Here is a 15,297-nt window from a genome sequence, read left to right as displayed (position 1 = left end):
CATGTTCATAGTCACCCTATGTGTAGTCCACATTTTCAGTTGAAGATACAGTAGGTGCCGAGTCCTGCTGGGACATTCAACAATATCACCTGTAAATAAGATACCATACCAACTTTATTTGTAAATCCCTTTAAAAACAACCACAGTTGAAGAACAAAGGGCTGTACACCACAAAAAACTACAGGCAAAGGACAGACTAAAAAATAACATTTAAAACAGAGGTAAAATACACATTGAAAAAGCAAATACAAATTATCTTAAGAACAATTTGTTAGATAAAAACAGTTAATAAAGTTAAAAACAGTTTAAAGTCTCATGCTGGGTTAAAAGATGAACCGTCTTTTTTTAACACTCGGGTGGCAGTTAACTTAAAACTGCAGAAATGTTGAATAAAGTTGAGGCACTTCCTGGATAGATTTTCTTGGGTTGAGCACCTGGAAAAGTTTGTTGCTTAATTGTTTGTTTTTGTCCCTATATCTGACCTACAGTACCTATTTCTTGTAGTCATTTTACTGCTTGATATATACGGTACCAGCTTCCCCAGAGTATGAATCATACATATTCTGTAAGAGTGGCATATTTGCACTGTAAACAAGCATGAGACATACTCTGATCTGCCAGGCACGTGTATAAGTTCTACTCTATTCACCTTTTGTGTTAAAACACCCCAAGATTACAGGGCATTTGTCTGTCTGCTCGTCTAACCATCCATCCATCCAATCCAGCAAACATCTGTTCTGCCCCTGGCTCGGCTTTTATGTTGGAGGCTCCCAGCAGCCAGACAGCACAGTCAGTGGTGTATCCTCATTGGTCAGCCTTAAGCTGCTGTGTCTGGTTAGTCATCTTTAATCATCTTAGTCTTGGGCAATAAATACCGCTTTTCCCCCCATTGTACAGTATGTACCATTACTTTTTATAGAGGGTTTGTTCAAGTTATAAACCCAATTCTTGAAATGAGTGTTACAGTGGTACCTCATCTTGAGAGTGCCCCAACTTAAAGGCCTACTGAAATGAATTTTTTGTATTTAAACGGGGATAGCAGATCCATTCTATGTGTCATACTTGATCATTTCGCGATATTGCCATATTTTTGCTGAAAGGATTTAGTAGAGAACATTCGCAACTTTTGGTCGCTGATAAAAAAAAGCCTTGCCTGCACCGGAAGTAGCGTGACGTCACAGGTTGAAAGGCTCCTCACATTTCCCCATTGTTTACACCAGCAGCGAGAGAGATTCGGACCGAGAAAGCGACGATTACCCCATTAATTTGAGCCAGGATGAAAGATTCGTGGATGAGGAACGTCAGAGTGAAGGACTAGAGTGCAGTGCAGAACGTATCTTTTTTCGCTCTGACCGTAACTTAGGTACAAGCTGGCTCATTGGATTCCACACTCTCTCCTTTTTCTATTGTGGATCACAGATTTGTATTTTAAACCACCTGGGATACTATATCCTCTTGAAAATGAGAGTCGAGAACGCGAAATGGACATTCACAGTGACTTTTATCTCCACGACAATACATCGGCGAAGCACTTTAGCTACGGAGCTAACGTGATAGCATCGTGCTTAAATGCAGATAGAAACAAAAGAAATAAGCCCCTGACTGGAAGGATAGACAGAAGATCAACAATACTACCAAACTCTGGACCTGTAACTACACGGTTAATGCTGTGCCGCCTGGCGAAGCCAAGCAATGCTGTTGCTAACGACGCCATTGAAGCTAACTTAGCTACGGGACCTCGACAGAGCTATGCTAAACACATTAGCTCTCCACCTACGCCAGCCCTCATCTGCTCATCAACACCCGGGCTCACCTGCGTTCCAGCGATCGACGGCGCGACGAAGGACTTCACCCGATCATCGATGCGGTCGGCGGCTAGCGTCGGATAGCGCGTCTGCTCTCCAACTCAAAGTCCTCCTGGTTGTGTTGCTGCAGCCAGCCGCTAATACACCGATCCCACCTACAGCTTTCTTCTTTGCTGTCTCCATTGTTTATTAAACAAATTGCAAAAGATTCACCAACACAGATGTCCAGAATACTGTGGAATTTTGCGATGAAAACAGAGCTGTTTGTACTGGATACAATGGTGTACCAATACTTCCGCTTCAACCATTGACGTCACGCGCATACGTCATCATACATAGACGTTTTCAACCGGAAGTTTTGCGGGAAATGTAAAATGTCACTTTATAAGTTAACCCGGCCGTATTGGCATGTGTTGCAATGTTAAGATTTCATCATTGATATATAAACTATCAGACTGCGTGGTCGCTAGTAGTGGCTTTCAGTAGGCCTTTAATATAATAATCGATCAATGTTTTACAGCATTTACCTTGGCTAGCGGACTACAAAGCCTAGTGGTTAGAGTGTCTGCCCTAAGATGGGTAGGTTGTGAGTTCAAACCCCGGCCGAGTCATACCAAAGACTATAAAAATGGGAGCCATTACTTCCTTGCTTGGCACTCAGCATCAAGGGTTGGAATTGGGTGTTAAGTCACCAAAAATGATTCCCGGGCACGGCCACCGCCGCTGCTCACTGCTCCCCTCACCTCTCAGGGGGTGAACAAGGGTGTTGGGTCAAATGCAGAGAATAATTTCGCCACACCTAGTGTGTGTGAGACAATCATTGGTACTTTAACTTAACTTTAAAGGCCTACTGAAAGCCACTACTAGCGACCACGCAGTCTGATAGTTTATATATCAATGATGAAATCTTAACATTGCAACACATGCCAATACGGCCGGGTTAACTTATAAAGTGACATTTTAAATTTCCCGCTAAACTTCCGGTTCGAAACGCCTCTGAGGATGACGTATGTGCGTGACGTCAATCATTGAAACGGAAGTATTCGGACACCATTGAAGTCAATACAAAATAGCTCTGTTTTCATCTCATTATTCCACAGTATTCTGGACATCTGTGTTGGTGAATCTGTTGCAATTTGTTCATTGCATTATGGAGAAAGAAGCTGAGCAAGCAAAGAAGAAAGTTGTCGGTGCGAAGTGTCTATTTTGCGAGGGAAGTCAGCAACAACACGTACACAGCCGGCGCTTCTTTGTTTACATTCCCGAAAGATGCAGTCAAGATGGAAGAACTCGGACAACAGAGACTCTTACCAGGAGGACTTTGATTTGGATACACAGTTGCGATAACGTGAGTACACAGCTGCGCTTCCAAACATTTGATCGCTTGCTATAACTAGCTCGAGCTAGTAGCTAGGAGCTAGGAGCTAGCATTAGGATTAATTTGTGGCATATTAAATATAAGCCTGGTTGTGTTGTGGCTAATAGAGTATATATATGTCTTGTGTTTATTTATTGTTGTAGTCATTCCCAGCTGAATATCAGGTCCCACCCGCGCGCTTCCAAACATTTGATTGCTTGCCCGTACGTGCGTGTCATGTACGTAACTTTGATTAAATATATAAGCTTTATGAACCTTGGGTTAGGTGAACGGTTGTTTGGGCTGAGTGAGTGTGTGTGTTGTGCAGGTGTTTGAATTGTATTGGTGGGTTATATATACGGGATCCCGTCCATATTACCCGCTCGAGCTATAACTAGCTCGAGCTAGTAGCTAGGAGCTAGGAGCTAGCATAACAAACACCTAGGTGTTTTTATGCGGGATTAATTTGTGTCATATTAAATATAAGCCTGGTTGTGTTATGGCTAATAGAGTATATATATTTCCTATGTTTATTTACTGTTGTAGTCATTCCCAGCTGAATATCAGGTCCCACCCGCGCGCTTCCAAACATTTGATTGCTTGCTAGTACGTGCATGTCATGTACGTAACTTTGATTAAATATATAAGCTTTATGAACCTTGGGTTAGGTGAACGGTTGTTTGGGCTGAGTGAGTGTGTGTGTTGTGCAGGTGTTTGAATTGTATTGGCGGGTTATATATACAGGATCCCGTCCATATTACCCGCTCGAGCTATACCTAGCTCGAGCTAGGAGCTAGGAGCTAGCATAACAAACACCTAGGTGTTTTTATGCGGGATTAGTTTGTGGCATATTAAATATAAGCCTGGTTGTGTTGTGGCTAATAGAGTATATATATGTCTTGTGTTTATTTACTGTTGTAGTCATTCCCAGCTGAATATCAGGTCACCCCCGCCTCTCACAGCATCTTCCACTCCCCACTAGTCCTTCACTTGCACTTTCCTCATTTAAAAATATTTCATCCTCGCTCAAATTAATGGGGAAATTGTCGCTTTCTCGGTCCGAATCTCTCTCACTTCATGCGGCCATCATTGTAAACAATAGGGAACTTTGCGTATATGTTCAACTGACTACGTCACGCTACTTCCGGTAGGGGCAAGCCTTTTTTTTATCAGATACCAAAAGTTGCGATCTTTATCGTCGTTGTTCTATACTAAATCCTTTCAGCAAAAATATGGCAATATCGCGAAATGATCAAGTATGACACATAGAATAGATCTGCTATCCCCGTTTAAATAAAACAATTTCATTTCAGTAGGCCTTTAACTTATAATGTAGTGTCTCCTTTGAGCTGATTGTCTGTCCAGTTTGCTAAGTCTGTGTATTATCTGCTTATTACAAGTGACTTGTTTTCATGGAGCTCTCGCATGCTTCTGTCCTTACGTCTGGCAACCCTGTCTTTGAGTGAGTGACCCAGGAAGTCACTTCTCAACAGGCGATGTGTTGGTGTACCAAATCAACCGTGAGTTGAGTCAGGACAAGACGGAACAGACTGGAATATGTCAAACAGCTTTTTGCGGCTTTTTAATGTTTCATGGATAAATGTCTGCTGTATGGGCGCGTTGGCAGCATACCACAGTGTTTGGCTGTTGGCATGTCCAGACTATTTGTGTGACCATGAAGGCAGCAGGGACGGTTGGTCAGAGAGTCGCAAGAGGAGTGGTCAAGTGGTCAAGCAGAAGCTTGTGGATGGCTACCAAAAGTGTCTTATTGCAGGTCAACTTGCCAAGGGACATGTAAGCAAATATTAACATTGCTGTATGTATACTTTTCACCCTCACATTTTCAGTAGAGCCATAATAAATTCATAAAAGAAGCAAACTTCATGAATGTTTTTTGTGAGCAACAAGTATGTGCTCCAATCACTACATCACAAACAAATAAGAAATGATTGTAAAGTCCAGACAGCCATGAGATGATGTTCTTTACACGTGTACGTACACTTTTGACCACCACTCTATCTTTTGTTCTTTACCCCTCCAGACGCCAGACGGTCACCAGCACACCTTGTTGGATCGAGTTGCACCTCAACGGCCCCCTCCAGTGGCTGGACAAGGTACTGACCCAGATGGGTTCCCCCTCCGTGCGCTGCTCCAGTATGTCATAAGTGGCGTGGAGCTTCTGCAGAAGAAACTTGACCTTGCACAACATTTGACCAGCGTCTTGAAGGACGACACCATGCGGAGGTGACGGAGCAACATCATCACAAGAAGAAGAAGAAGAAGAAAGTCAACCTCAGAGATGAGAGAAAGAGCAGCGCCGTAGTGGAATGTAGACGTCACAGCAAGCCTGATCACCTTTTTGCTTCTGCTGGATCCACCTCAGGCGGACATTCCGATCATCATGGACCTAATGGAACAGTTTGAAGTCACTCAAGGATGACGGTAGCCCAGAATCCATTCAGGTATTGGACTGAGGTGCTGAACCAGACCTTCAACAACTGTTTCTGGGAAGCAAGTACACCTCCCTGCCTGCAGACGCCACACCACAAGCTGGATCCAGTGTCAAGAGTTTTTCGTTTACACAAGGTTGACTTGTAGTCCAACTGCCACTCTCTGGGTTCATGTTCAACCAAAGTGTTTCTTGGTTTCAGTGACCAAAGTATTGTTTTCTTTGCCCTTCTCTCAGTCCGTTGTTGTCTGGATGGCGGACGTTGATGTCTTTTATTGAACAGTAACACCCCCGTCTTCGCATCTCCCTTCTCACTGCTGCGTTTCAGTCAAAGTGGTGGGCTAAATTAGAATTCCACGTCCACATTCTGTCTCTTGCTTCCTTCTACTCCATGACGTCATCTTCCTATATCAAGGGGCGACTGTAACGTCGCCCCCTGCTGTCAGTTTGTTCCCCTCATTCTGGGTGACGCTCCAACTGACGCATGGTCCCCCGCCCAATCGTTACGAGTCCTACAATGTTTGGAAAAATGGCCTCAATATTGTAATTGCACTGCCCCCAAATGATGCACCCTTATTAACACTTTCAAGAAAGTTGCCTTTTTGATGTCCAAAACAGCAAGACATGCTTTTAAATTGTACAGATAGGAATGTGGGGGAAAAAAACCCAAGAGAAGCAAAATATTAGCATATTTTTTAAATAATCACCATAAAAGATTCTCCTTTTATTATATAAATTGGCTGATGTGGTATTTTAGTGAGTTCTTGTCCTCATCTGAAAGCAGTTTAGAGTCCACATGTTTCCAATCAAATGTATTTAAGCTTTAAGTTTTAAACCAAGCACAGTTATTTGAGGTTTGGAGCTTTGTTTTCCCCCGTATTGATGGTTTAAAAAAATAAAAAAATATATATAATGCAGCTGGGGTAGGCTCTGGCCCCCCTCTACTGCGACCCCAAGAGGGACAAGTGGTATAAAATAGATGGATATATATATAAATGTGAAATAATCAAGGCTTGGGAACAAACACAAGAAATTGTCATTTGGCCAAGTTGTGTTCACACAATCAGTGAAATAATTTGTCCAAAATATATTTTTTATTTTACCTCCTTTCTTAAAAATGAGATTTGAAATTGCTTTTTTATAATTGAATACTTTCAGAATATATAAGCTATTGTATCCCCTTTTAAAAAGGACCTTTCACCAATTGCAAAATGGATTATGATGTCCCAAAGACTAAATGCATTATTTGTACAAGTTTATTAACATAATGGCCACCTCTCAACTCTTATTTCAATGACAACATGATTCTACCAACACAATTTGTATGTTTCATGTCCTCATGTTGTTGTTTTTTGTTAGTTTTTTTTTAAAAAGCTTCAGCAATGCAGAATGACAGTTGTTTAGTTTTTTTTAACATGATGCATTGATTGAATTCTGTCTACTTTCCTTCAGCAACATTCCAGTTTGCATTGTTAAAAAAAAAAAACACAACTCTGCAGCTTGTGTGTTTGTGTTCAATTCCACGGAGTGTGTTTACATTTTCATGTTCAATGTTCCTGTCAGGCCAATGTTGCTCATGTGCGCACAAGCACGATGTCGGTGTAAATACGTCACATTCCACATGCATCGTTTACTCCAAACTATTGGAAGCGACATGTTGTCCAACAGGGTGATGAATATTGACGAGTTGAATGACTTTGATCACAAACCTGATCCTGCAGGGTGGCCTTTTTCTAGTCTTTTCTTTGAGTCCTCCTCCTCCGGATCCAATGCGATCGTACTTGTACATAAACTTAACTAGCAGTTGTGTTTCTTTCCTTTCCTTTGTACTCATTAGGCAATGACTTGTTGGATGGCCGGGTCAGTAAGAAGATGTTGTATCAGTGCCACCGAGTGTTTGTTCTATGCATTGACTTCAGATTGTATTCACTCGTAGTTCCCCTTGATGTTCCATCACTTGTGTGCAGATTGCCAGCTTCCAACCAGCCTTTCCTCCTCTCAACGAGTGCCACCTTGTTCTTTATAGTCGGCTTCTTCCCTTCCCGAGGGAGTGTGAGCCCAGGTGTGTGTGAGCCACATCTACACACACCTTGTTGGTTCTTCTGTGAAGGACAAGTGTGGATTCCCAAACAGCCTCTGGGGAATTTTCTCTCTAAAAAAAACAAAACAAACTACTACTTCAGGGGAAAGTTGCTTCACGTCTCGAGTAGTTTTGTATAGTTCTTCTCTCATCTTTATTTGTATGTTTTCCTGGCTTCCCGCCAACATAGGCCATCAGACAACAAGCTGTAAGGATTCTTCAAACACTGATCTTCATATGTGAGCAACTTGGGACTGTGTACACTAATAAAGCTGTTATGATTCCAGTCAGGATGTTTGTTGTGTTGTCTTGTCAAACCATTAGAAATAGTAACACTAATTGCAAATTCAACAAATCTAGTTGCAGTAAATTCGGAAAATATTCACAATGCTTCACTTTTGCCACATTTTATGTTACAGCCTTATTCCAAAATAAAGTTTGTTTCATCTGACATCACATGGACAAAGATAAGACCTTCTGGAGGAAACTTCTGTGGTCAGATGAAACAAAAATGGAGCTGTTTGGCCACAATACCCAGCAATATGTTTGGAGGAGAAAAGGTGAAGGAACACCAAACCTACCGTCACGCATGGTGGTGGTAGTATTATGCTCTGGGTCTGTTTTGCTGCCAATAGAACTGCTGCTTTAAATAGGACAATGAAAAAGCCCGGAGGTTGGTTCTTGGCTGGTAAAAAAATACATGGTTCCACTAGCTGGTTGCAGGGTCAGTTATCATACAAATACACTAGCTGGTATCGGTTATCATACAAATACACTATCTGGTATCAGTTATACAAATGCACTATCTGGTATCAGTTATCATACAAATACACTATCTGGTATCAGTTATACAAATACAAGCTGGTATCAGTTATCATACAAATACACTATCTGGTATCAGTTATCATACAAATACACTAGCTGGTATCAGTTATCATACAAATACACTATCTGGTATACAAATACACTATCTGGTATCAGTTATCATACAAATACACTATCTGGTATCAGTTATCATACGAATACACTAGCTGGTATCAGTTATCATACAAATACACTATCTGGTATCAGTTATCATACATATACCCTAGCTGGTTTCAGTTATCATACAAATACACTATCTGGTATCAGTTATCATACAAATACACTAGCTGGTATCATACAAATACACTATCTGGTATCAGTTATACAAATACAAGCTGGTATCAGTTATCATACAAATACACTATCTGGTATCAGTTATCATACAAATACACTATCTGGTATCAGTTATCATACAAATACACTATCTGGTATCAGTTATACAAATACAAGCTGGTATCAGTTATCATACAAATACACTATCTGGTATCAGTTATCATACAAATACACTATCTGGTATCAGTTATACAAATACAAGCTGGTATCAGTTATCATACAAATACACTATCTGGTATCAGTTATCATACAAATACACTAGCTGGTATCAGTTATCATACAAATACACTAGCTGGTATCAGTTATCATACAAATACACTATCTGGTATCAGTTATACAAATACAAGCTGGTATCAGTTATCATACAAATACACTATCTGGTATCAGTTATCATACAAATACACTAGCTGGTATCAGTTATCATACAAATGCACTATCTGGTATCAGTTATACAAATACAAGCTGGTATCAGTTATCATACAAATACACTATCTGGTATCAGTTATCATACGAATACACTAGCTGGTATCAGTTATCATACAAATACACTATCTGGTTTCAGTTATCATACAAATACACTATCTGGTATCAGTTATCATACAAATACACTATCTGGTATCAGTTATCATACAAATACACAAGCTGGTATCAGTTATCATACAAATACACTATCTGGTATCAGTTATACAAATACAAGCTGGTATCAGTTATCATACAAATACACTATCTGGTATCAGTTATCATACAAATACACTATCTGGTATCAGTTATTATACAAATACACTATTTGGTATCAGGTATCATACAAATACACTATCTGGTATCAGTTATTATACAAATACACTATCTGGTATCAGTTATCATACAAATACATTAGCTGGTATCAGCTATCATACAAATACACTATCTGGTATCAGTTTAGATACAAATACTTGCTCCATAGCTGCTGATATGTTTATCATTCTTAGATTGTGTCCCTGTAAGTTTAAAAAAAAGCCACACCACTTCAATGTTACATCTGCTAACATGCACAGTAAACATTGCCTTATCTTTTTTTTCTTTTTTTTTTTTTTTACCTTTTATTTCCTTTACTGCTTTAGAAAGATTTAGGAATGATTGAATTTTTTTTTTAAATTCCGTGTGACACTTTTATTTTGACACTTTCCGGAAGTGCGCAAGTGAAGCAGGAAAAGTTGGGACTAGTGTGCTTTTTAAACTACAACTTTAAAGTTACTCCTTTTAAGCTCCAAAGCAAACAAGTTAGTAAGTTATGATGATGTATGTTACATGATGACTATTATTTTTAATTTATTGATTTATTTCATTCCAGCTGCCATTTGATGAGGTAAGCATTAGCATTAGCACGCTAACTTACATTAGTTGAAAGATAATCTACATGAAATAAAGTTGTATTTAATATCAGAGAGATTCTATTTCGGTATTCATTATGTTTTATGTTAATGTGTTTGGACTAAAAAGTAAACATATTCTGTCCATTGGCCACTGAATACAACTACAGTATTTTCATTATCACATAGTTTTAGTTAGCATCATAGTCATAGTTTGTACTGTTTATTAAGTATCGGTGTTTACTTTATTTTTTATTTTTAATGAAGTCCCTTGTATAATTTGGCTGTGTTTTCAGTGTGATAAAACGAATACATCAAATATTATATATTGTATATTTTTTGGCGGTAGCTGCATTACACTGGAATGACCACTTGGGGGAGGTAGAGATGCACTAATGAGACTCACTGCAGCCTACTCTCTAATACTCTCTTATACGAAATACAATGAATAACAAAAGTAATTCAAATATTTTATTTGGAAATTAAAACATGTAGTAGGCATATTTAAACTATAGTATATATATATATATATATATATATATATATATATATATATATATATATATATATATATATATATATATATATATATATATATATATATATATATGTATATATATACACACACAAATAATGTTAAATATGTATTTATATTTAAAAAAAAAAAAGTATTCCTGTAAATAAAATAATTTGGGTAATTATAAGAATGTATAGCACAATACAGGAACTGTATCAATAACATTATTACAAATAGTATAGTTCACACCTGCAAGCTACAACAACAAAATAACTATTGCCAATTATTTATTAAAACAAGTAGGGGAACACAATTTTGCCTTCATATTTATATATTGTGCACATTTTTATTTGAGTTGTATTCATATTTTTTATACAGCGTATTCTCGATGTATCATTGTATTTGTTTATTCTTCAGCAGGAGAGTATAACTCATTTCCACGTTGCAAAACATTAAAAGGCCAAAAAGACCCAGCATGCTACATGACTGAAAATAATAATTCAAATTCCTGAAGTACATATGAACAATGGTATTTTTAAAAAGCCAATAATATTTTTTGTTTTTGTAGAAAACTGCTCATCCCTAACCACAACGCCCAACATAATAAGAAACAATTCTTCCTGAAAATACTTTTGACTGTAATTTAGCAAGCTAAATCACACAAATGTTAAATATGTATTTATATAAAAAAAATAATAATAATAAATATTCCTGTAAATAAAATAATTTGGGTAATTTTGAGAAGGTGTAGCACAATACAGGAACTGTATCTATAGCATTTTTATTCACAACTGCGAGCAAAATGATTTGTTGTGAAAATGTTTAAACACTGGATAGTTTAGATCAGTGTTTTTCAACCTTTTTTGAGCCAAGGCACATTTTGTGCGTTGAAAAAATGCGGAGGCACACCACCAGCAGAAATCATTAAAAAACTAAACTCAGTTGACAGTAAAAAGTCGTTGTTGGATATGACTTTAAAGCATAACCAAGCATGCATCACTATAGCTCTTGTCTCAAAGTAGGTGTACTGTCACCACCTGTCACATCACACCCTGACTTATTTGGACTTTTGTGCTGTTTTCCTGTGTGTAGTGTTTTACTTCTTGTCTTGCGCTCCTATTTTGGTGGCTTTTTCTCTTTTTTTGGTATTTTCCTGTAGCAGTTTCATGTCTTCCTTTGAGCAATATTTCCCATATCTGCTTTGTTTCAGCAATCAAGAATATTTCAGTTGTTTTTATCCTTCTTTGTGGGGACATTGTTGATTGTCATGTCATGTTCGGATGTACGTTGTGGAGGCCGTCTTTGCTCCACAGTAAGTCTTTGCTGCCGTCCAGCATTCTGTTTTTGTTTACTTTGTAAGCCAGTTCAGTTTTTGTTTCGTTCTGCATAGCCTTCCCTAAGCTTCAATGCCTTTTCTTAGGGGCACTCACCTTTTGTTTATTTTTGATTTAAGTATTAGACACCTTTTTACCTTCACGCTGCCTCCCGCTGTTTCCCACACCTACAAAGCAATTAGCTACCGGCTGCCACCTACTGATATGGAAGAGTATTACACGGTTATTCTGCCGAGCTCCAGACAGTACAGAAACTCAACAACAACACATCATTCGCAGACTATAATTACTGCTTTGCAAAAAATATTTTTAACCCAAATAGGTGAAACTAGATAATCTCCCACGGCACACCAGACTGTATCTCACAGTGGTTGAAAAACACTGCTTTAGATCAAAGCTGGGTGTCATTGTGTGCAAATAGTGTTAACTGCTACATCATTTTTTAAATTGTTATTGTGTGTAGTCGATGCATACTATATGTATATGTATGTTATTATGTCCTGCATAAAATATGTATATGTATGTTATTATGTCCTGCATACTATATGTATATGTATGTTATTATGTCCTGCATACAATATGTATATGTATGTTATTATGTATATGTATGTCAGATCAGCAGCAAAGTGAGTACATTTTGTCTGCCTGCCCTCCATTAGTGAAGCTTCTGCTCCTTTTCTGACCTTGGATCTCCCCAGCGTCCTCTCACAGTGGAGTACAGTGCCTCGTAAACACTTCCCAAACAAATGAATAACAGCACTGGAACTTTCTGGAAGTGCAATAGAGACTGGGAAATGGGAACAGTGGTGGAGTCCTTCCTTTCTCCGGTGGTCATATTTTGGTTGAATGTTTGTAGACACGCGACCGTAGTGTCTGCTTTATTGGATGGATATTGATCGGGTGTGCCGTAACCGTATCGCAGCCCACTGCAGTGCTAATGCTAAATGCTTTCCAATAATTATGTGTGATTTAACTTGCTAAATAACAGTCAAAAGTATTTGCAGAAGGCTTGTTTCTTATTATGTTGGGCGTTGTGTTTAGGGGTGAGCAGTTTTCTACAAAAACTAAAAATTATTATTATTGGCTTTTTAAAACAATACTATTGTTAATATCTACTTCAGGAAGTGTCAGGTTCAAACACTGATGACATCTATTAAACAGACAAGAAGCAAGGAATCATGCAGAGACAGAGTTCAATTTGGCTCAATGAGGAGAGAAGTTTTGGGCTGTACACTTAGTTACAGTCACTTAGTTCTCGCCCGGAAAAGGGTGGAGTGCCATCTCCGGGTTGCGGGGGAGACCCTGCCCCAAGTGGAGGAGTTGAAGTACCTCGGAGTCTTGTTCACGAGTGAGGGAAGAGTGGATCGTGAGATCGACAGGCGGATTGGTGCGGCGTCTTCAGTAATGCGGACGCTGTATCAATCCGTTCTGGTGAAGAAGGAGCTGAGCCGGAAGGCAAAGCTCTCAATTTACCGGTCGATCTACGTTCCCATCCTCACTTATGGTAATGAGCTTTGGGTTATGACCAAAAGGACAAGATCACGGGTACAAGTGGCCGAAATGAGTTTCCTTCGCCGGGTGGCGGGTCTCTCCCTTAGAGATAGGGTGAGAAGCTCTGCCATCCGGGGGGAGCTCAAAGTAAAGCCGCTGCTCCTCCACATGGAGAGGAGCCAGATGAGGTGGTTCGGGCATCTGGTCAGGATGCCACCCGAATGCCTCCCTAGGGAGGTGTTTAGGGCACGTCCGACCGGTAGGAGGCCACGGGGAAGACCCAGGACACGTTGGGAAGACTATGTCTCCCGGCTGGCCTGGGAACGCCTCGGGATCCCCCAGGAGGAGCTGGACCAAGTGGCTGGGGAGAGGGAAGTCTGGGCTTCCCTGCTTAAGCTGCTGCCCCCGCGAACCGACCTCGGATAAGCGGAAGAAGATGGATGGATGGATGGATGGATGGACTTAGTTACAGTTCCAACCTACGCCTTAAGGTACAGCCCACGTGCTCCTCTATTTATTTGGGAGGTCCCTGGTTACATCACTGAGGCTGCTTCTGAAGGAAGGGGGGTCATTTCAGCAGCCCCAGTTGGACACATCCATCCATCCATCCATCCATCCATCCATCCATCCATCTTCTTCTGTCGATCTCACCATCCACTCTTCCCTCACTTATGAGCAAGACTCCGAGGTACTTGAACTCCTCCACTTGGGGCAAGATCTCCTCCCCAACCCGGAGATGGCACTCCACCCTTTTCCGGGCAAGAACCAGGTTCAAATGTCAATGCAAGAAGTTTCTTTCCTTGTTTCTTTATTTTTAGGAATTTGCTGCAAAAATGTTTGTCTCCAAAGTCTTGAACAGGATTTGGCCCCCAGGGTGCGCGTTGAAGAGCGTACTTGTGATCCCTGCTTGTCATTGTCGAGTCATACAGTCAATTATGGCTTTGAGATGTGAGACGAGAAGTTACAAATGTTAGACGGACTCATTTATTTGATTTGCTCAAGTGAGAGTAAAAAAAACGATGATCAATAATATTGACAAATATTGACTGAGGACCTCACTTATATGACTTTATATCTGATTGATTGATTGTAACTTTTATTAGTAGATTGCACAGTACAGTACATATTCCGTACAATTGACCACTAAATGGTAACACCCCAATACGTTTTTCAACTTGTTTAAGTCGGCGTCCACTTTAATTAATTCATGGTAATTCTGCTGTGTTGTTTTGTGATACACGGAGAAACCCTCTTCCTGGCGTTTAAGTCTGAAGCATTTCTTATATTTGGAGACTGACCCGAGTGCAGGTAATCATGTATAAGTCATGTCGGCTAATTAAGACTGCCTTCTAACCTGCGGCTGACCCCCGAGAAACAACAATGCAGCATCTGAAGGTCTTTTGTACCCGAGTGCTGGCGGCCTCTTGGCCATGCCGGAGTGTTGGATGTCTCGTGTTGGTGTGTCAGTGCAGGACTACCATGATCTGGTAACGGGAGCGTTATGAGAGGACAAGTCAGGAGCCGAGAGAAAGGGAAAGGGTGAAAGAAAGTACGAGGGACGCCGGAGCCTGAAGCGTATAATTAGTCCTAAATGAGTTTTCCATTGATGCAACACGAAGACCAGACTGGACTTTGGTCAAATAAAACAACCTGAACTTGGAGACCTTGTTGGTCAAGGTTTCTTAAATCCAATCATTAGGACAGTAAAACTCATTTGA

The 15,297-nt window shown here is 39.9% G+C and overlaps 1 protein-coding gene across 1 annotated transcript in view; it reads left to right on the top strand.

The window, feature by feature from the left end:
- Positions 1-7,977, top strand: part of LOC133638790 (mothers against decapentaplegic homolog 2-like) — a 33,805-nt gene extending 25,828 nt beyond the window's left edge. Inside the window, exon 11 of the mRNA XM_062031740.1 lies at positions 5,204-7,977. Within this exon, the coding sequence (XP_061887724.1) occupies positions 5,204-5,327 (124 nt within the window). The 3' untranslated portion in view covers positions 5,328-7,977. The remainder of the gene's footprint in view (positions 1-5,203) is intronic.
- Positions 7,978-15,297: the final 7,320 nt, after the last annotated feature.

This window comes from Entelurus aequoreus, linkage group LG21 (assembly GCF_033978785.1).
Source record: "Entelurus aequoreus isolate RoL-2023_Sb linkage group LG21, RoL_Eaeq_v1.1, whole genome shotgun sequence".
Taxonomy (NCBI): domain Eukaryota; kingdom Metazoa; phylum Chordata; class Actinopteri; order Syngnathiformes; family Syngnathidae; genus Entelurus; species Entelurus aequoreus.
Note: the sequence above shows the minus strand (reverse complement) of the source record. Positions and strands in the feature narration are given on the sequence as shown.